This window comes from Ascaphus truei, chromosome 5 (genome assembly GCF_040206685.1).
Source record: "Ascaphus truei isolate aAscTru1 chromosome 5, aAscTru1.hap1, whole genome shotgun sequence".
Lineage (NCBI taxonomy): Eukaryota > Metazoa > Chordata > Amphibia > Anura > Ascaphidae > Ascaphus > Ascaphus truei.
In genome coordinates this window covers 131,416,892-131,439,984 of record NC_134487.1, presented here as the reverse complement: position 1 = coordinate 131,439,984, position 23,093 = coordinate 131,416,892, and the positions used below count along the sequence as shown (strand labels likewise).

Below are 23,093 nucleotides of genomic sequence, written 5' to 3'. Positions count from 1 at the left end.
AATGATTTCATTGGCTGCCGAGGTCCCAGTGACGCTGCTGCAGCTTCAAAAAACGAATTTTTTGTTTATTGAAACTGTAGTCAGCGTCAACTCCCGGCTTCGGAGACAGGGCAGCTGCTACCCTGACAACCACAGTTCACTTTAAATACATTATATCCCACGGCCGCACGCACGTCAGCACGCCCTCCCTCCGAAGCCTGCACCCTGAACGAGGCCTTAGGCCCGGGCCATAAAAGGGTGAGGAGAGCGGAGGCGCGCTAACGCTGAGGCTCGCCTGCATTAGTCAGCGCGATTCCACGGACTTGCAGGCGAGCCAGCTTGCGCGAAGGGAGCCGGGGGGAGGTGGTTGGATGCGGGGCAGTGACGTCGCTGGGCCAATCGCTCGCGACGCACTGACATCAACGTCACGGCGCCGACGCGTTGACGCTGCTTCAGGCTGATTGGATGTTTTCAGCCGACAGCGCGCTGAAAAACAGCTTGGCGCTCGGCTGAAAACTCCAAAGCCTGCGGGCGCTCGCGTGAGCCCCCTCTCAAGGCATCCTCATTGAGAATGCAGGGGCTCAGCGCGGAGCGTCCGCACGGCTCAGCGCTGCCTGTCCGTGTATGGACTCGGCCTTAGGCCTCGTTCAGGGTGCAGAGGCAGGAGTTGGAGGGCGGGTGTTCGCGAGGGCGGACGGCAGTCTGCTGGGCGATGTGTGTTCATCCTCCCCAGCAGACTTTTTCAGAAGTTGAGGAGGCGGGGAGGGGGCGGGGCTACAGACCTGAGGTTAGGGATCGAAGTTGCAGTCTTGAAATCATTCTCAAGAATGATTTCATTGGCTGCCGAGGTCCCAGTGACGCTGCTGCAGCTTCAAAAAACGACTTGGGTTGTTATTGAAACTGTAGCAGCGTCAACTCCGTACTTCGGAGACAGGGCAGCTGCTACCCTGACAACCAATATTCACTTTGAATACAATGTGTCCCAAGGCAGCTCGCACGTAAGCACGCCCTCCCTCCCTCCCTCCGAAGCCTGCACCCTGAACGAGGCCCAAGTCGTTTTTTGAAGCTGCAGCAGCGTCACTGGTACCTCGGCAGCCAATTAAATCATTCTTGAGAATGATTTCAAGACTGCAACTTCGATCCCTAACCTGCTGTCTGTAGCCCCGCTTCCTCAACTCTTGAAAAAGTCTGCTGGAGAGGATGTGCACACATCGCCCAGCAGACTGACGCACACACGCGAACGCCCGCCCTCCAACTCCTGCCTCTGGCACCCTGAAGGGTGCCGGCTTTGGGGGGAGGGCGTGTTTACGTGCGGGTGGCCATCCGAAACAATGTATTGAAAGGGAATTGTGGTTGTCAGGGTAGCAGCTGCCCTGTCTCCGAAGTACGGAGTTGACGCTGGCTACAGTTTCAATAAACAACCCAAGTTGTTTTTTGAAGCTGCAGCAGCGTCACTGGTACCTCGGCAGCCAATGAAATCATTCTTGAGAATGATTTCAAGACTGCAACTTCAATCCCTAACCTGCTGTCTGTAGCCCCGCCTCCTCAACTCTTGAAAAAGTCTGCTGGGGAGGATGTGCACACATCACCCAGCAGACTGCCGCTCGCACACGCGAACGCCCGTCCTCCAACTCCTGCCTCTGCACCCTGAACGAGGCCTAAGACCGCACCCGCATTTTGAACCAGAGGGTCATCTGGAGCTTAACCGAGGATATCAAAAGCTCTGGGGGTGCTTGCTTCCATGAAGGGCGAAAAAAATATATAATATATATATATTTTATTTTATTTATGCTCAAAATGAGCCAAATAAAAAATGACAATTGCATAAATAGCATGTACAGGGTGAGGCTGCATTTATACTATTTAATCTCCACTCGTCCCCAGTGATACTGTATATACCACTTCATAAACATGTCATTGGGGACTAAAAAATACATCCTTTAAAAAAAAAAAAATTGCCATGGTTCACACTTTACATCTTTTACCAAAGCAACATATCATCAGACGAGAGATAGACAATTATTTTATGAATTATCCTCCTGCACCAATTAGTCAAAGCCTCAACCAATAGGAGCAGAGGATGGATAATGGGACCTGCGGTTCTGACCGCTCAGTGGTGACAATCAGCTGAGAACAACATAAACTACAGCAAACTCACAAAGCAAGGATTGCAAATCCTACTGAATAAATAGGATAGCTGTGTCATTGGATAAACAATTACATCTACTCCCCACATATGCTCCCACTGCACGTAGTGACCAAAGAATAAATTATCCAACACCATCTATTTCTGTACCTCTAGAGTTGATTTATATGTTGTCAGGTTGGCATCATAACTTACTGTACACAGACTATTTTGTAAACAAGTCGTTCTCCGCTCGCACCGACTGACTTTTAGCAAACCCTGACATTAAACAACTGGTACTGTGCTGAGGAGATGCCTCTCTGACAGAGGAAATAGAAAACTTAAATAGATTTAAAAAAAAAAAACAAAAACACATAATTACTTATGGTAGTGACTTCAATAGTCACAGTCCATAGATTCAAATTTCCCCTCTCGCTCAATCCTTGCAGGAGCCCCTTTGTACCAAATAAGGGTTCTATATACTCTCAATAGATGGATGAAGGAGGCTTATACTTGCAAATAAAGTGCTGCTTAGTGTTTATTACATCTTGCCGAGCAGAAAATGTGACGTTTCAGGGACGCAGGCCATTTTTTACACAAGCCCACCAGGCACAGGGATAAAGTATAAGTCTGTGTGGATCCATCCATGGTGAATACATACATACATGTAGCAATCACATCTGCAACGTGTGTGTATGTATGAGATATTCTGCGTTAATGGGATATGTAATTAGTATGAGCAATCAAGTCTACTACATTTGGTGTGTGTGTACAAACACACACGTTGACAAAAATGTTAGACTTGGGAGGCAGCTAGAATTTGTATGAATCAAAGTTTTGTTGAGCAGCAAGGAGTGGTGGGGTAAGGTGGGTGGGGGGGAGGGGGGATTGGGCAAAGACCTGAAGGGCCTTTCTTGCTCTGGACCCCAGGCCTCATATCTCCATTTCTCACTTCTCCTCCTACCCCCATCACACTGACCGGCACAGTGCCGATTGACCCGTTGGTAATAGTGCGCCCGATCAGGCTTTGATGTTGCGCAGTGTGCTCTGTCACCCTAGACAACATTTTAGGCGCCCAGAAAGTGTGCGTGTGGGGGCATCCTTCTTAGCGTTTTAAGTTTACTTTTTTTGTTATACTATCTTGTTGTGCTTCCTCACACATTGTACTGCACTGCAGAATGTTGGTGCCATACAGAAAGATAATAGAAATGCTGTAATCACTAAAGCATTTTTTCCCAAGTAAGGTCTAACCACATAGACTTATGCAAGAAGTATGTGTTGTACATTGCCCACTAGATGGTACAGTTCTGAGTAAGGTTTTCACGTCTAAATGTAAAAAGCTATCAAACATACTGCGTTTTATTCAAACAAATTTCAAATGATACAGGTGTTTTGTGGCTGTGTGCTTTCTACTATAGCACGTTGTCTATGGGGCCAATTCTCTATTGTCCAAAGAGGGCAATCACACCAAGATTGGCAGAAACTATAACAGCCTCCCCCCATTCAGGTCAATGTTTTTTTTCCTTTTTGGAAGAATGTATGTTATGTATGTATATATATATATTTTCTCCCTTCATGGAAGCAAGCATCCCCAGAGCTTTTGATATCCTCGGTTCAGCTCTAGATGACCCTCTGGTTCTAAATGCGGTTGCGGTCTTAAAAGTAAGCTAGTTAGAACATATGGCCCTCTCTATGTAACATCTTCCATGTCATTTGTTAAAACAAATCTCTCAAATGCTGGTAAACGATTTTTTTTCCAGTTGCAGGCACCTTTGGCACCAAGGTAAACACTTGTAGTGACCGATAATATTGGGTTGATAAATGCCATTATTAAAATGAGTCCACCTGTATTGTTCATAGAATAACAAAAGTCTGATTTTAACACACTGTGGCAACCGTTCAGTATGTCCACATGCTCCCTCCCCCTCATACAACACAAAGGAATCGCTGTGCGTCTGTGTGTGTGTCGCAAAAGTATCCAAAGAAGATAGATTCCGCATTAGGCCGCGATTATAGTAGGCACGACGGCGCGTGCAAATTCGCAAACTGCTTCAGCCGTATCGGGCCGGCCATAGTGCACACAGATTTTTCAAATGATTTTGTTTTTCTTCGCGCGGCGGTCACGTGAGCGGTTCAGCCAATGAAGGCGAACCAGCCTGGTGACGCATCCACACCTCAAACAAAAAAAAAACCATTGATGCAGTGCACCCATAGCTCGGGCGACAGGTGCACGAGACGCCATGCGCTCCGTCTCGCGCGCGCCTACTATAATCTTAGCCTTACACCATTTATACAAAAGCCCACAGAGCAGAGATTGTGAAGTTGTTAGGATTTCCCACCCAGGAATTATCTGCAGAGCTCCCCCAGTGTACCCTTTTTTTTTTAAATCACATCAAGATTTGCTTACAAGTTGTAATCCTGTCGGGTCCGAAGACGCTCCACCATTTGCTTCCATATCCTCCTCCACCGACAAGGATTCGTCCGCAGTTTGTGCCATGGCAAGTGGTGGTTGGCTTCTTATTTTGCCGCCCATCTGTAAAAGAACACTGTGGTCCAGATCTCCGGCCAGAATGCTTTCTGGAATATTATGGTCATGTGCCCCCTTAGAAATTTCAGCGGCCGGAAGCAATGATAAAAAAGTTTTTGTTTCTAGATTTCTGTTTCCCTCGGGGCTTTCACCATCGCCTGCCCAATCTGGCAATACCAAATTCTCCATTTCTGACTCAAAGTCAGACGAAGAATTGATTTTAGATCTGGTTTCCCCAATATGCATATTTTCTTCCATTATCTTGTCTACAGACGCCTGTCCGTACAACGGCATGCCCATATCGTAGCCAGGCCCATCCAGGTCATAGGTTAGCTGCTCCATGCCATAATCTGGCTCTTCCATTTCCACGTGACAAAAAGTATCAAAAGGATGCATCCCATTCTTTATACTTTTGGATAGTTTTACCGGGAGTTCTGGGGAATAGTGATGCGCAGGATCCTGACCAGTGGGATGACTTGTTGGCTCTCTTGAATTTAACAAAAAGCAATGGGAATTTGGTTCTGACTCATCTCCCTCCAAATCCTGTGACCCGTTGACGCCTTCCATGTTTATCATGGACGCCAGGTCCTGGAGCCTGCGCAGAGGAATGTAGTGGGAGGTGGGATCCTGCCCATAACCTGACGTGCCACTCTGCAGGGCCAAGGTCAGTGGCACACTGCACCCGTTCGGGGGCTCAAAAACACCTCTATCACCCACACACCTTTTGCTCTTGGCATTCGGATCCGCGGGATATAAAAAATCTGGGGCACTGCTTAGCCTGCTTATATCACATGCTTCATCCATCCTGCGCAGGCATCAACCTGTGAAAAAGTGTGCAAAATAAAAATTACAGATCAGGAGAAAGTGAAACATTTTAGTACCAAAACCATACCAATTGTAAACTCCTCTGGGCAAGGACTGTATCTGTGAAAATCCCATGTACAATGTTGATTAGAGAGCACTATATTGTAATTATGAAGCGCTTTGATTCCCATTGAGAGAAAAGCGCTATATGAAATAACAGTTATCCCTGGAGAAATGTAGGTTTTCTGTAGGTGAAGTCATTAAATTGAGCAACAAGACAGCTCTCCATAGACCTCAGAGATTTCCAATATTTACATGTCACTGCTTCTGCATCAACCGATGGACAACTCACTTGGTCAGGAAAGAGGCAAAAACAGACATTTCAGTGAAATCTTTCCCCTCTGGCCAAGATGGCAGCTGCTTGCAGCAGGCAGAGGCCTACTACTGCAGGCAAATGTCTGGCTTTGCCGGTGCAGAGACACTTGAGATCAGGCCCTACCTAGCCGGGCAGAAGGGGGAGGGAGATAGTCGGGACTGAATAAAAAAAAATCTGTAATCCCACACCAAATCATACCATGGTGAGGGGGGGATCCATAACACGGCAGGAGTAGGGTTTGGTCTGCTATAGCCTCAATAATCCCATTGCGGCTGCTTTGCAATGCGTTGCAACTCCCTCTACTCCAGCAGCAAAGGGGTTAACCAAGTGTGCCGGCTTTGTCCCTTAAATCCTTCATGGAAACAAAAATCATCACGTATATGTAGAATTATAAATGCATCCCTTACCCTTTTTAAAAATAAATGTGATTATAGTAAAGATGTGAAGATTAAGTAAACCCCAGATCTCCTCCCCCCCCCCCCCCCCAAAAAAAAAACAACCCGTGCAGACAGTAGCAGAAACGTGGAGGTCACCGGCGGCGAGGAGAGCACAGAACAGGAGGAGAGGCAGCAAAGATCAGCTCTTGTAATGAAGGAGCCGAAGCCAATCCCGCTATCTAAAATAATGAATTAAAAAAAAGGCAAACATGGCTCCCCCCTACCCGCCCCGTGCATGACCCCCCTCGGTGCAGTGCGGCGGTGTAATGGAGAAAGGAAATCCAGACGTGCAGAGAGTAGGGGTGGGGGAAGGGTTGAATATTGTTGAGGGCGCAAAGTTTGCACCGGCCTTACCGTGCGCCTGCCCCTCTGTGTGCGCCTGCCCCTCATCACACGGCGGCTCTGCTGCTCCGCACAGCGCTAGGCCCGGAGCCCGCGGCGGTCTGCACTCCCTCCCCCAGCCGCACAGAAAGCAGCGGGATGTGCAGTGTGTGTGTGCTGCTGTGTGCGGGAGGCTGCGTGGGGGAGGGGAGAGAGGTGGAGGCTGTAGGGTATATACTGCCAGGAAGTTGGGGGATATGCTGTCAGAGGTGGGTTTGCTAGGATGAAGGGTATACTATCGAGAGAGTGCTGGTCTCCTCTGTTGGGGGTCAGCAGGAGGGGGCTGTGTGTAAGGTATGGGGTCAGGAGGAGGGAGTTGTTCTGTAAGGTATGGGGTCGGGAGGAGGGGGTTGTTCTGTGTAAGGTATGGGGTCAACAGATGGGGGGGGTTGTTCTGTGTAAGGTATAGGGGTCAGGAGGAGGGATTGTTCTGTCTTGGGTATGGGGAGGGGGCTGGTCTGTAAGGTATAGGGTAAATGATAGGCTGCACAGCACAAAGCCTAGAAAAAGGGGTGGGGGGGTATGATTGATGCTACATATTGCAGGGGGAGGGTTTTGGGACGCAGAGTATACTGACAGGGTAGGTGTAGGTTGCAGGAGTAAGAAGACTGGTTGAGTGTGCTGCTTTGTGTATACTGCTAGATGTTGGGAGAATTTGGCTGCAGGGTATATATCACCAGAAGGAGGGCTGGACGTATACTACCACCGGTGTATTGACATTTGGGATCAGGGTATATAGTGCCATGGGGGGGCGGCGCCTATGTGTGCATGCTGACTGTAGAGAGCACACACTGCTCACACAGGTGTGTTATGAATAATACACTGGAGGACGCGGTGTACATTTCCCGCAGGAGGGTGCATGCACTCCGTGTGTGAGTGGTCGGGTATAGTGGGCAGTGGAGGTGTGATGACATGTATTGGGAGTTAAAGGTGTGCACTGCAGACAGGGGAAAGGGTGATTCGTGCCCTGGATATGAGAACAGGCGCTGTGCACACTGACAGAGCCCCGAGCCAGCCCCCGCCCCTCAATGAATGACATATGTCAGTATGCTGTGGGACATACACGTACATTTATCCAGTGTTGTAGTCTCTGCTGTATGAGTTGTTGGATTGTATACACAGTATATACACTGCAGGGCCCGTGAGATTGCTCTGTATGGGAGAGGTGCATGTATCCAGTAGTAGATTCGTGTATTGTACTGTATACTGCCCGGGGGAAGGGTGTATCCACTCAACTGGGGGGTGGGACGGCTGCACTGTGTATACAGTAGGTGGGAGGGCACACGATACTTTTGGTTGCAGCTCATGTATACGCAGTGTGAAGATGCATGTACAGTGCTGTGCACACTGTCACGAAATGCATAGTGCAGATCCACAAATGGTCGCTTCTCACAGACCCCGTCTGCTTACTCCCTGCACCTCCGTCATGACACTGACCGTCTCACTGCCACTCAGCCCTGCCCTCACTGCCTCCATTTTAGGTCACTCCAGCGCCCCCCTCCTCCCCCTCCTTTGCATTGGGCACTACCTGCACCCACCTATATGACCAGACTATCTTCTCCTCCAAGGAGAGGGGCTCAGGACCCGTGCTCCTGTGTTTTCCGGGCGCCTGGACCCCTGGCCCCCGCAAAACCTGGGAATAAAGCAGAGGCTAAAAATAAGCAAGACCACAGACAATGTCAAAATGGCGGCCCGGGCGCGGCCTGAGCTCCCTGCACGTCTCCCCCAGCCCGTTACCAGCACCGAGGGAGGGGGGGCAACTCTGCACCTCATAACGTTCACTCCAAAAGCGGCAGAGGAAACGGGGGTTACATAACAAATCAAATGCGGTGTAACAGTGTGATGTGCGTTTGTGTAGATGTAATAACTTGTACCCTCCCTATATATAGCATTGACAATAATAAACAGTGAAAGAGCTAGGCATCCGGTAAATAAAGTAATTAAAGCTCCTGAAAGGATACTCCTGCGATAGCATAGACCAAGATCCCTGAGGTGCTTGCAATGCACGGTAATACCTTTCTGGCAATGCATGAGTTTAAACAGTCCTATCCCGTGTTTGGGTTCCCCCACACAGATTGACGGGAAGCCTGTGCTTGTGTTTTATTCCTCTTTAATCTGCATTCCGTGCTGGCTTTTCTCTTGTGCCTCCAGCCACCTAGAGGAAGCTAAAGATGCTCTATCCAGAGCCAGGCCTTGTGTTTGGAAAAAGTCAGCAAAGCAGCTGTCTGACTGCTGAATCGAAGCGACGCATGCCACAATGACCAGTACAGGGACGCCTGATTCTGCAGGTTAAATGGTTAAGACCACCACAAACTATCTTTATTTTTTCACATGGAAAACTCGTTAAACACATTTTAAAGGCTTTCCTACTGGAGATATGTAATTGTGTATTTTTTTTTTAATGCATTTTAAATAAGTTACGGTGAGTAAAAAAGTGACAAAAACGGCACTTTCTTTTGCCCACTATAACTATAATGGGGGGTTGAAACCTATCCCAGCTTTAAATGTCAAAGCCTCACACTGATGAGAACCAAAAGATGGAAATAGCTGTCTGTGAGTAGGTTTACTGGCTATGCACTTTAACCCAGGCTGTGCTGAAAAGCTGTATAATGTGGCAGGCACAAGGTTATAGGGGTCCATGTCAAAATGGATTTGAAGCCAAAGTTGACATTGCTCATTTTCATGTAATTTCCCAGAATCCCCCCTGCTGCAGTGGAAGTACTGTCTGCTGGGAGATCGTGGTGAAAAGCAGGCTGAGTCCCCAATGTCCGCGACTGCGTGCGCGGCGCACCGAAGTTACGGCCCTCTATGGGGCCGGCCTCCGTGGCTGCCTGTATGCGCCAGCGCCTTTGCCAAAAGACCCGACATTTGTCTTTTGGCACTGCGGCGGAGCATTGGCCACGTCACGGCGGCGGTTCAGCCAATGAGGGCGAACCAGCCGTGTGACGTCATGGCCGCTCCACCCCCTCCCCGTGTCACAATCTTTTCTTTCCCCCTGCAGCTCAAGCACAGACCGCAGATCGCGGTTTTCACCCATGCAGGCGCAAATGCAGGAGCTGACACTGGGGCCTTAGGCTGCGGCCAGGGTGATGCTGATTGCACGGTCGCCGAGATGAAACACATTGCAGCAATGTGTGTGCCCAGCGTGAGCGAGCGTCTGCGCATGCTCAGCGCTTAGCTGCTTGCCGAAACAAGCAACATTGAATTTGATTTTCGCTGGCGCGTCACGTGAGTGTTTTCCCAATGAGGGCGAACCAGCTCTGTGACGTCATGGCTGCGCCCCGGCGTGCGCACCTAGCTGGCCACAAATCTCCCGGCCGAGCAGGGAGCGTGACGTCACCGCGCTCGAGCACCAGCGCGCTCCCTGCCTGCCCGCAGCCTATGACTTGTCAATGTGCTAACAAATTATATTTTAAACGCAGTGTAATACATGTGAATAGTCTCATGGTTTCACTTTGAGAGGTTGTAGGAACAAGAGAAAAGCAGATACACATTCCATATTTCAACACAAAATGGTCATTCTTGACTCAATTTGTCGTAAAAGCATAATAAATAAAACCTAATTATATTATGCATTTTTTTAAACTGGTGTTTATAATCTATAACTATGTAACCCATATTTCAGGAAGTTATTATATTTATATTGCAGACTAGGAGAAACGCTCAATATATCCTATATAACATAGGAGTAGCAACGATAAACTAGCCTCTTACAAATAAGTGATATGTATAGTACTTATACCACAACAGAAATACTGGGAATAATGCCATAATATGGGGCTAAGAACTACTGTAAACACACATTTTGAAACCGTAACAAGTGGCAAGAATCAGTCCTAATATTACCAGTTCATTGTTGCAGTTTGTATAAAACTAATCTAATGAGAGATAACACAAGGAATACATTAGTGCTTGCCACAAGAAATAAAGCTGAGCAGTTAATTTTCCCAAACTGACTTGCAATATCTCATATAATAATTCCTATATCTATTATCTCATAAATGTAATTCATTTTTAAAAGTCATAAAGGGTCACCTATCAAAGTCTTCCAGCTGCAAATCTGGTGTAAACAAACATAATCAGATTTATGAAAGTTTAAAAATTCAATGTATTTTTTTGATAATTGTGATGTTTTATGCACCTTTATTGATTTAGCCGGGAGACTTTTATACACTTGGGCCAAACAAACACATATAGCCATTTGCTTAAATATAAGTTCCAACCGTTAAAACAGGCATGTACTTAAAGAAACAATATAAATGTGAAATCATCAATCTATTTTAGCTCCAATGGGAAAGCAAGATTAACCATACCATTCCTAATGCGCATATCCACAATCACAAAAATTGGGGTGGGCAAACTTATACTTTGGCCAAATAGCTTAATAAAACACTTATTTAAATGAAATATGTATGTATGTACAAAAATAATTACAAATTTGCAGACTTGTATGCAGCATATGTAATAAGAAAGGGCTAATGATCAAATGTCATTGTGGACGTGCGTTGATATTGTTTTTTGTTTCTAACTTTTTTGTTCCTAGCTCAACAGCAGTTTAGTAAATTATAAAACAAAGGAAGTGGGGTTTTTTTTTGTACTGGGTGAGCTTACCATATAACACATGGCACTGAATCCACACTTAGGCCGCGTTTATAGTGCTGGCGACGCGACCGATGACATCACCCGTCGCCACTGGTGAAAGTTAAACTGTAGTTTTAAGCGACGTCGCTGGCGACACGGCCAGTGACGTCGCCAAGGAGGAGTGCAGCGCTCTGTGATTGGTTTAGAGACAGTCACATGTGGCGACTGTCTAAAAAATCAAATTTCACTGGCTTTCAAATTTTTGGTCGCTCCATCGTAGTTGCGCTTACTATAACCGCATGCAACGGATTCAATGGATTTGTTTTGGAGCTGCGGCGCCGGGCACTATAAGCGCAGCCTTAATGTGGAAATACGGGTTGTAGTTCAATGTGATTTGTCTTTATATATGCTACATAGCGGTATACTGTAATTACTCAAGTGATTTGTATGTACGGATGTACTTGCAACCTAAGGCCGCGCTTATAGTCCGCCTATAGTAGGAGCGTCGGCACGACGCTGCGACAGCCTGGTTGCGATCGCTGGAAGTCAATGAAATTTGATTTTTCAGCAACCGCAGCGTGACGTCAATGGCCACGTGAGCGGTTCAGCCAATGAGAGCGAACCGCTCACGGCCACGCCCCCCGGTCGCGTCTCTTGTCTCTAACACTATAAGCAAAAATCACTGCTACAACGGCGACGGATGATGTCATGCCATCGCGTCGCCATAGCAACGACTATCCCTTTAGGTTGGAGGAAAGGAGATTTCCCCAGCAACAGAAGGGCAGTTAAAATGTGGAATTTATTACTCATGGAGACTGCGATGGCAGATACAATAGATGTGATCAAAAAAAGGTTGGATATCTTTTTAGAAAGGAAAGGTATACAGGGATATACCAAATAAGTAAACATGGGAAGAATGTTGATCCAGTGATTAATCCAATTGCCAATTCCTAGAGTCGGGAAGGAATTTATTTTCCCCTTTTGAGATATCATTGGATATCTGGGGTTTTTTGTTTGCCTTCCTCAGGATCAATAAGTAAGTATAGATATAGGATAAAGTATCTGTTGTCTAAATTTAGCATAGGTTGAACTTGATGGACGTACATCTTTTTTCAACCTCATCTACTATGTAACTATAAGCGCGGCCTAGAGCTGCGTCCTCTGTGCCGCTGCACAATGAATGGGAAGGTGCCCAGCCATGCAGCCCGTGCCTGTACACTTGCGAGCTCTAGGCGCTTGCTGAGACAGATTAATTTGTCTTTCAGGCGTGCTGAGAGGTCACGTGACCTCAACCAATCCGCGCCAATCACTGCTCAGCCACGCCCCCGACAATGGCCCCCTCCCGGCCCGCTCGTAAAAAAAATATGCAAGACAGCTGCTCATGCTTGGAGAGTTGATGATGTCACCACTCTCAAGCATGAGTGCGGTCAGCGGCACAGAGGACGCAGCCTTAGGCTGAGCCCATGCTCCCTGCTTGCTCGCTGAGGCTCAGGGAAAGCGGGTGCTTTCCCTGGCCTTGCGGTAAGCAAGTAACATGGCCGAGGCCTTAGGCCTCGTTCAGGGTGGCAGAGACAGGAGGAGGGTGTGCGTCTGCGTGTGCGCGCGTCCGTCTGCTGGGCGATGTGTGCACATCATCCCCAGCAGACCTTTGCTAGTGTTGTGGAGGCGGGTCTACAGACCTGAGCTTAGGGATGGGTGTTGCTCTGTTCAAATCATTTTCAAGAATGATTTGATTGGCTAACGAAGTACCAGTGACGCTGCTGCAGCTTGAAAAAACAACTTGAGTTGTTTATGCAAAGTGTAGCAGCGTCAACTCCGTACTTCGGAGACGAGGGTAGCTGCTACCCTGACAACCGCTATTGACTTTAAACACTTTGTTTCGGACGTGCGCACGCGAATCTGGCACTCTGAACGAGGCCATAGTTGTATTAACTTGTCTTCTCTTCTTAGGGCTGTTTATGTATGTGCCTGTTTATGTATGTGTCTTTATGCATCTGTAGCCAGGTCATCTTTTTCCCCCTGCGACCCCCCCGGGCGCCTCCGTGGTCACGGACTCTGTCGGGTACTGCCAGCGGCAAGCGGCAGACCCGACGGCCATTCAGGAGGGTGGGGGCCGAGGAGGGAGCTCGCCGGAGTGCAGGAGATCTCCGGCGGCTCTTGCACAGGGCGCCGCCATGTTGCGCCGGTTCGCGCATGCGCAGAGAGTCCCCGGCGGCCCGAGATAGTCGCGCATGCGCAGAAGATCGCGCGAGTGTAGGAGCCAGCCAGGAGAGTAGCGCGAGAGGTAGGGAGAGATTGCGGCGGCCATTAGGGGTTAGTGTAAGCACAGGGAAGGCGCGCACGCGGCCCCAATGTTACAGTAAGGGCCTTGGGACTACAATTCCCAGGAGGCATAGGGAGACAGGCACCAGGTGCCTCATAGGAGCCAATAGGGCTGCAGGACTGCCAGGAGAGCAAGTGGATACATTTGGCGGGCTTGCAGCTACGTTGTGAGTCAGAGGAAGGAGCAGTCAAGGGAAGGAGGTAGGGTACAGGAGCGAGGGACTCCCTGTACTAGGCCAGCACCCCCTTGGCCCAAGATGGCCCTGAGTCCCCCAGTAGTGTGAGTGTTGCCAGGGATAGCCCTCAGGATAGGGAACCTGTCACTTACTTTAGTTAGCAACTGGGGAACAGAAGGGAAGATAGGGACAGCTGGGGGGGTTTCATAGCGGTAACCAATCCGGGGAGCCATAGCCCAGGGTCCTGTTGTGAATTAGTGGCACGAGACAGCTGGGGGGTTCATAGCGGTAACCAGTCCGGGGAGCCATAGCCCAGGGTCCGTGTTGCGAGTGGCGAGGCCACTGGGGGGGTTTCATAGCGGTAACCAATCCGGGGAGCCATAGCCCAGGGCGGCGTTGCGCGTAGTACGAGGCAACTGGGGGGGGGTTCATAGCGGTAACCAGTCCGGGGATCCATGGCCCAGGGCCCGTATTATGAGTAGGGTGGGTACAAGACCTACCTATATAGGATAGGCAACCCCGAAGGCCCTAGGAGAGTGACCCTTAAGCCACTTAAGGATGCTGTGCTATAGGGACGGCCTGTAGTGCAGGGTGTGTCACGTTGCTGTATCGTTAGAAAGGGACTCAGCGGATGCTGCGGTTCCAGTGACGGAGTTCGGACCCACGTTGAGGGTCACAGAGAATATCGCCAGGATAGGATCAGACGGATTCATCACGCGTCTGACCCTTTGTGAAGCGTTGCTGACCCGAGCACCGGAGTGCTCGGCAGGTATCTACAGTTCTAAGTGCACCACCGGGCCCTTAGCTTAATAGTGACTGCGCAGTCACCCATTGATTCTCTGCAAGAGTGCGGGACATTGGGTGGGGTTTTTTGGACACTGGGTGGGATCACCTAGTGTTGGGAAATCGTCCTGCGAGACGTCATGGTTAGTGTCTCCTCCTGAGAGGGACACAGGTTATATTATGAATGTGATGTGTCGTATTACATGTTAGTAAAGTCCTTAGTTATTATACCCCATTGTGTATGTAATCATTGTGTTTGTCCTGCGAGGATTCACTTCCCCCTCTGGTGGGAGCCATCGCAGGTGGAGGCGCTGCACCTATTGAGTAAGTGGTTACCCCTAGTATAATTGCCCCAGGTTCCCCGTGGCGGAAGCTCAGCCCTCCTGCGAGCCAACAGGTAATGCACCACACCGGTAACACTGCATGTTCTACTCACCCACACTATATATGCGATTGGGTGGGGTGGAATACCCGTTACACATCTTTATATATGTGTCTGTGTTTGTGTGTCTTTGAATATGTGACTGTGTGTTTCTTTGCATACTGTATATCTTTGTTTGCCTATGTATATATATTTGTCTTTATGTACGTATCTGTTTGTGTGTCGTTATTTATGTATCTTTATGTATGATTTTATGTGTCTATATGTATGTGTCTGCTATCTAGCTGCTTTCATATTTTCCTGTTATTGTCAATTGTACTTCATTTAATTTCTACTTTTTAATAGGTTCTTCCCCCACACTACTCATTATCTGCTACTTTGTATTTTATTGTGTCCTTATTCTTACACCATAAAACTTGATGTCTTTCATTAAGTTCTATTTGTCACATTTATTCTCTTTAGCTCTTTCTTTCCCTCAGGCTCTAGCTGCTTTCCTCCGTTCAGTAGTCGACTGTTGCTAGGTCAACATCAAGAACCCTTCAACTTATAGGGCGCATAATTATTAGAACAAATAACTAAAACTGGAGTCTGGAATCTGCCTCAGATTTCTGCTTCCTTGGGAAAATGGCAGCTGAGAGAGACAGCACATGTGGGCTGGAACTAGGGGTGTAGAGGTGCGGGTGATGCTGCAGCTCCCCATGGGTTTATACATTTTGACATGATGGAAATGTATGTATGTTACTGATTTTGTATGTACAGCACACCCACCCACATCTTCCCTGCCCTCCTGGAATAGCATCATCATTCCATACCGCTGCAGCACTGAGCTCTGAGTTTGGGGAGCCCAACACGTGGCAAATCATGCAGAGGCTGGATTGCACCTTTATGATACCAAAAACAAACCTTTATCTGCTGTCATAAAATCTACAGCAGTTTTGCCCACAATAATGTAGTTTCTGGATCTACCACACCATCTACGGGCCAAAGTATATTATTACTACCGCAAATGCTATGGCAGTTCCCGAAAAGTAGCATGCTGTGATATTACATTCTGTGTAACTAGTGATATGCCACTTGATATATTAAATAGGAAGGTAACCATTATGATGTGTTTCCCTATCGCTTATCTAAAAGACTAAAGAATAAACTTCACGTTATTTTTACCTTCATATGTTGTCTTAGAAATTGGGATTGTCTGTGCCATGAGCTCCTCCATTTTGAACGGTCCTGCAGGATCGGGCTCCAGGACTGTGACGTCATCTCTTAGGGAAGCGGCTTCCTTGTCTGCAAGATCATATGCAAAAGCAACTCACAGCGCACCTGCACCTGCTGTGTTTGCCTTTTTCTTTGGTCACGAGAAAAATATATATTTTTGTCTGTGCTATTCAATAAATGGGAGGCTGATATTGTGCAATACGTATTAGTGATACAGTTTAGTCATACACAAAGTGCTCTTTATTAGGCCTCGTTCAGGCTGCAGGCTTCGGAGGGAGGGAGGGAGGGAGGGCGTGCTTATGTGCGCGCGGACGTCCGAAACAATGTATTGAAAGTGAATTGCGGTTGTCAGGGTAGCAGCTGCCCTGTCTCCGAAGTACGGAGTTGACGCTGGCTACAGTTTCAATAACAACCCAAGTAGTTTTTTGAAGCTGCGGCAGCCAATCAAATCATTCTTGAGAATGATTTCGAGACAGCAACACCGATCCCTAAGCGGCTGTCTGTATCCCCTCCAATGTCTCCTTGTACCTAATAAAGTTTTTTCTGTCATTTATGTTATTTCAGTCATTGGTCATGATAGAGAAGCAGTTTCCACTGGATCTTGTTTTCAAATTTTATCTATAATCTCCATTTACATTCACTTTTATATATTGGAGAATTGGAAATATAGTTTAGATCAAAATATATATAATTATTTGTTATTTAATGTTATTTATTTTATTTGTTATTTTGTTATATAAAACACACAAATTGGCACACACCTATTGACAAACACATACAAATTAATGTCGACTGAAAAGACACAGATACACAGACAGGCGGACAGACACACGTATAGACGGACAGGCACAGATACACGTATGGACAGACAGACACACGTATAGATGGACAGACACAGATACACGTATAGACAGACAGGCACAGATACACGTATAAACAGACAGACACGTATAGATGGACAGACACAGATACACGTATAGACAGACTGTCTCTCCCCTTCATCACACGTATAATGACGCACACACAATGTGTGTCTTTGCGTGATCTTTCACCCCTGTGGCGTACGCCGAATGGTGGTTTGAAAAGCACATGTTTACCTTGAAAGTATTTATTTAGGAGTTAAAATGGTTTTCAAAAAATATATTTCTTAATAAATTACACTGTGAACCTCATATTTATTCGTATGGTATGTCACATTACAATATATATTATAATATTAATATAAACATAGTTATAACATTACATATACTTACATTTAAAAAACAAACAGAAATGCTACAAATCTTAAAGTTACCATCAGCCTTTCTTCTGCGCGTATCGGCTCATCAAAATTGGTCTGCACAGGGTTTATTGGATCTTTTATTTTGTCCAAAATATAATCAAATGATGCAGGGGACATGCGCATATATTCAAAAAATTTCTGTTTATGCATGCGCAATTTATTGTATAATGTCGCAAATTCACCATCTTTGACTCGAGTTCTATTTATGGGGTGCCTGTTCATCCGTTTCCTACCTAGAACAGCCGCTTTAAGTAGGTTACTTTCCATGCACATAAACAAACAAAATGCTTGTTCCCTGGACAGCGCCATCTTTTTTCCACTCTGATCGGGAGGATGAGCATGTGAGGTCATGTCGGATGTGAGGTCAGGAAAGACCCGCCTGCTCAACGCTTGCGACTGTCTGCTGGGGATGAACGGACATCGCCCAGCAAACTGACGCGCGCTCTCGCGGACGCGCTCACGCCACCTCTCGAAGCCGGCACCCCGAATGAGGCCTAAACAACTTGGGTTGTTCATTGTAGCTAGCATCAACTCCGTACTTCAGAGACAGGGCAGCTGCTACCCTGACAACCGCAATTCACTTTACATACATTGTTTCGGACGTCCGACGCGCACGTAAGCACGCCCTCCCTCCCTCCGAAGCCAGCACCCTGAACGAGGCCTCAAGTTGTTTTTTGAAGCTGCAGCAGCGTCACTGGTACTTCGGCAGCCAATGAAATCATTCTTGAAAATGATTTCAACAGTGCAACACTGATTCCTAACCTCACGTCCATAGCTCTGCCTCTTGAAAGCTTGAAAAGGTCTGCTGGGGATGATGTGCACACATCGCCCAGCAGACTGCCGCAAGGACCAGCGCGCGCCCTCCAACTCCTGTCTCTGGCACCCTGAACTCAGCCTTAACAGCACTTCACTTGGCCATAGAAAACTGGATAAATGTAAGACTTAAGTTATAGGCTTCTCCTAAATGCAAGACTTTCATGTAGCATCATTAATTAATGTTTTACTTTGGTTAAATGAACTCGATGGACATATGTCTTTTTTCCACCTCATCCACTATGTAACTATATGTAAATGTATTGCTTTGCAGAGAGTTGCAGTTCCCTTTTGCAGTAGCTCTAACTATATTAATAATGTCTTCATACTTGTATAATGTAGATTAACATTCACAGCATTATTTCCTTTAATGTAATTAAGAACTATTTTTTTGCATTTATTTTTTAAAGTGATGAAATTGGGGTTAAACATATAACTCCACTTTTCAATAGGCAATGTCAACATTTTCATTTTATTCCAGGCGGCTCAAATGAATTCACATCAATTAGGAAAGACACTGTAACAGCGTCATGTGTATACTCCATAAAGTGAAAGCTCATGCAACTTGATAGTTTCAGCACACAAATTAATTTCTTATAATGTCAGCAAGCAACCGATCCCAATGTCACAGTTATTGCCGGATTTATTTATTTATAAAATGTTTTACCAGGAAGTAATACATTGAGAGTTACCTCTCCTTTTCAATTATATCCTGGGCACAGAGTTATGATTAGTAAATATGGGGACATCAGCGGTTAATATGAACTAGAAATTGTAGTAAGGTCAGGTGCAACAGGGATATGCTTATATTGACAAAAGTAGTAGAGAAGGGACAGGATCCCAATGAATGCACTCAGAGCTTTCAATAATTAAATGATAGTAGTATTAAAATACTTGATTCCAAAACTTATAAATATAAAATTAAGTATAAAGATTGGTGAATGTCTGGCCAGTCATACATAACATAGGTACCTATAGATAATCTGCACATATATATACATAGCAGACTAGTGACCACTAAATTACGAATGAGTGTGTGGAAGGAGAAAACCCATTAATTTCAGATAGTCGGTAGAAAATATTACTGTTTTCTGTTAGTGTGGTATGAGGTCAAGTATCTATGGTGCATGGACCTCTTAATCTTGAACCACAACTAACTCATATGACTTGCTGGTGGTTGAACAACTAGGATATATGGTGACATATGTCTGGACCTTAGTATTAATGCAGTAGTATCTGCAATATTCCAGGTAACTATTTATTAGCGAAAATCATTGCGGTGTATATTATAGTGTATATGTGAGGAATCAGGGCACACGCCGCCCTCGGCGCTGCCCGACCAGCCACTGGTACCTCAGCTTCGGCTTCTCACCACAGATGGCGGCACCTCCACGCACCGCCCCTCCGTTCCCCGTGGCTCTCTCACGCCGCCGTCACTACCACTGAGCACACGTTCGATCCGCTTACAAATCGCGCGCCGCTCAAGTTAATTTATGCACTGCACCCGGTGGCTGGCCCTGCCCACCGGCCAACTCTGGATCCAGGCTCACACCCCCAGCCATTCAGCTGCAGCAACACAGCCCATCATCCCCTGTCCTATCACAAGAGGCTCCTCAGCTCACCTCAGCCCTGCCTCCTCCTCTGATTGGTCCACCACGCTTTATTATCCCTGTAGCTCCTGTGCAACCTCGCTCTGCATAGTTTTGTTTGACTCGTGCTGTTTGGATCCTATTCCCAGCTCCCTCTTGCATTTCAGATCTCGTTACCGAACCGGCTTGTCTTCGTACGTTCTCTGGCTCCTCGACCTCGCTTACCTCTCGGACCCTCAGACACGGCTCACGGACCTCTATGACTCGGATCTCTCCTGCCCTCGACCCTCCGCTTCGGACATCACTACGCTACATTCTCTACGCCTGGATCTGGCAAGTACTACGGCTAAACCCTTGTGCCCTCGACCTTGGCCACGCTATCAATCAACACTCCGGGCTCGTCCTCACTACTGCGGGTGTGTGATCTACTCACTTCCCACCTCAGTACTGGGGGTAGGTCTGGTCTGCGGGCAGCACAGCGTGACAGTATAGGACCAATGTATCAACTCAAGAGTGTGGAGAACTTAATAATGCTATGGTATAAAGGAGCTCACACATGGCACTGTCGATATATTGCAGTATGTACTATATCACCAGGCAGACTCTTTGATAGATGGCTAAGTGTCCCTGGTGTTTAGCGTGAGTCATGTGATATTGGTTAAAAAAGTGATCACGGGGTTACGACTACTGCTTTACAGTATAAATACAAGTATTTCTGCTAATGCTCGGTAACACCACAGTAGATGTAAGTGTTAAGTATACTGATATAGACCATCAGAAAGGATTGAGTAGTCAATCTCAGGAGGTACACAAATAGTACCTAGATGTCGGTTAGTGGTATCAGTAGATTGTACGGATGCCAATATTTATACTTAATTTTATATTTAAACATTTTTGAATAATTTATTTTAATGCTACTATCATTTCAGTATTGAAAGCTCTGAGTGCATTTAGAGGGATGCTTTCTCTTCTCTACTTTTGCCTACACAGAGTTGTGATGACAGATACATGGTTACAAATACATAGTTACATTAAGTGAACAGGGTTATACATTATGAATAAAGACATTGCATGAACAGTTTAACATATTTGATCTTTTCGGCGTATGACACCGTTACAGACCAGATTAAAATGTGAGACAGCTTTAGTTTTGGAAGAACTTGGACTGGTGGCGGTTTTGAGAGTCTCCGGTAGATTGTTCCATGTAACGTGTGCTCATCACAAACAGGGCGAGACCGCGAGGCTGAGGTGGGGATGTTGGTATACACTGACCTGCAACCGCGTAAACCGCGTCCGGAGTGCACAGTGGTAGTTGTTTAGCCGGGTCAGGGTAGGATAGGTCAGGTTGATCGTGATACTCGCTGTGGTCAGGGATTGGAGAAGTCAGATGTTCGTTGTGCGTAGCCGTGGTCCAGGAGTAGAGAAGGTGGTAATCCAAATACAAGCCGAGGTCAAGGGTCAGAGAAGGCAGAGGTCCAGGTACAATCCGAGGTCAGGGTACTACGAGAATGCAAGACAGAATGCACAAGGCAAGGAAAGGCAGCAGGGTGCTTGAGTCAAGCACTACGTCACAAATAGCAATGGTTATGCTCAGCCAACTTGCAGCTGGGATGGCTGAGCATATATAGGACAATCAGCCAGTGGCAGGGCTGCACAAGTCTGTGAGCAATGAGTGTTGAGAGGTATTCTGTCCTCTGGTAAGCAGGGGCGGAGTGTACTGCAGGTGTGGAGTAATTGTGAAAATAATTAACCACATGCGTGTCCCTGGTAATGCGGCACCGGTGCGTAGTCACCTGAGCGCGAGGGACATTCTTTGTGGTGTCAAGGGGCGCATCGCGGGGGCACGGCCCGATCCTGATAGGGGTAGCGCGGCGCCTGTGCGCAACGTCAGTATGAGGCACGTCATCCGTCGTGTCACTGGGCGGGACCAAAGCTAAATCCTTACAGTACACCCCCCCTTTCAGAGGCGACCTCCGGGCGTCCCAGGGATGGCTTGGAGGGAAACCTCTGGTGATAGGCCTGAACGAGCCTAAGAGCATGTAGTTGGTCCCGGGGAATCCAAGAGCGCACCTCAGGACCGGAGCCCCTCCAATGGACCAGGTATTGGAGCTTCCCTCTGGTTATTCTGGAATCCAGAATGGACTGGACTTCAAATTCGTGTTGTCCTTCCACTAGGAGAGGTTGAGGGGGGGGATACCGGAGCAAGAGACTGGGAGCTCTGCATAAAGGGTTTGAGTAGAGATGTGTGGAAGATTGAAGGAATCCTCATGGATGCTGGCAACCGTAGGTGGTAGGACACCAGATAGATTATTTCGATGACGCGGAATGGGCCAATATACCTTGGTGCCAATTTGCGGTGGGTACCTTCAGTTGGATATTTCTTGTGGATAGCCATACCTTTTGGCCTAGGTTGTAAGTTGGTGTGTCACGACGCGGCTGATCTGCCTGTTTCTTCTGCAAGAATACTGCTTTTTTTGAGATTTTCCTGAATCCTTCCCCAGGACATTTGAAGTTGCAGAACCCTGTTATCCGATTCTGGCACCCTGGATCTGGCACCTGTAGTAGGGCGAGCTGAGGGATGAAAGCCATAGTTGGTGAAGAAGGGTGAGTCCTGTTTCGACTCATTGCGTAGGTTGTTGTGAGATAACTCAGCCCACGGCAGGAGATCTGTCCAGTTGTCCTGGGCAGAAGAGATGAAGCAATGGATGAATTGCTCAAGGGATTGGTTAGTCCGCTCTGTCTGACCATTAGTCTGAGGATGGTAGCCGGCAGAAAAATAGAGAGAGATCCCTAGTTGTTGGAAAAAATCCAGCCAAAAGCTAGAAATAAATTGAGAGCCTCGATCTGACACAATGACTTGGGGTACTCCAGGAAGGCGAAACACTTCTTTGACGAATACCTCAGATAGTTTGAGGGCATTACATAGACCCTTAAGGGGAATGAAGTGGGCCTGTTTAGAGAAGCGGTTGACCACTACCAGAATGGTATTCCTCCCTTTGGATACCGGTAGCTCCACGATGAAGTCCATGGAGAGATGAGTCCATGGGCGTTCTGGAATCGGGAGAGGTTGAAGCAAGTCTAATGGCCTGTTACAGGGGGGTCTTATTTTGGGCACAAGTAGAACATGTGTTGACAAATTATTTTATGTCCTTACGCATCCCTGGCCACCAGAAGGTCTGTTCCAGAAGATAAATTATTCTCCTAGAACCTGGATGACCGGTGCTTTTAGACGAATTACCCCATTCCAGTACCTTTCTTCGAAATCTTGGTGCTGTGAATAGGCGTCCTTCTGGCACTTTGAAACCCTCCGGAATATCAGAC

General features: G+C 47.1%; 1 protein-coding gene across 8 annotated transcripts in view; it reads right to left on the bottom strand.

The window, feature by feature from the left end:
* Nucleotides 1–8,823, bottom strand: part of NSD1 (nuclear receptor binding SET domain protein 1) — a 93,863-nt gene extending 85,040 nt beyond the window's left edge. For 2 of the 8 annotated variants that reach the window (XM_075600814.1, XM_075600820.1), the window contains exons 1-2: nucleotides 6,603–7,064; nucleotides 4,512–5,452 (exon numbers count right to left, since the gene is read on the bottom strand). In XM_075600814.1, the coding sequence (XP_075456929.1) occupies nucleotides 4,512–5,435 (924 nt within the window). In that variant the 5' untranslated portion in view covers nucleotides 5,436–5,452; nucleotides 6,603–7,064. Of the gene's footprint in view, nucleotides 1–4,511; nucleotides 5,453–5,787; nucleotides 5,808–6,009; nucleotides 6,144–6,218; nucleotides 6,239–6,472; nucleotides 6,491–6,602; nucleotides 7,066–8,644 lie in introns of those variants that run through there. The other 6 variants (XM_075600815.1, XM_075600822.1, XM_075600819.1 and 3 more) reach the window with 6 other exon arrangements.
* Between the last annotated feature and the right edge of the window lie 14,270 nt (nucleotides 8,824–23,093).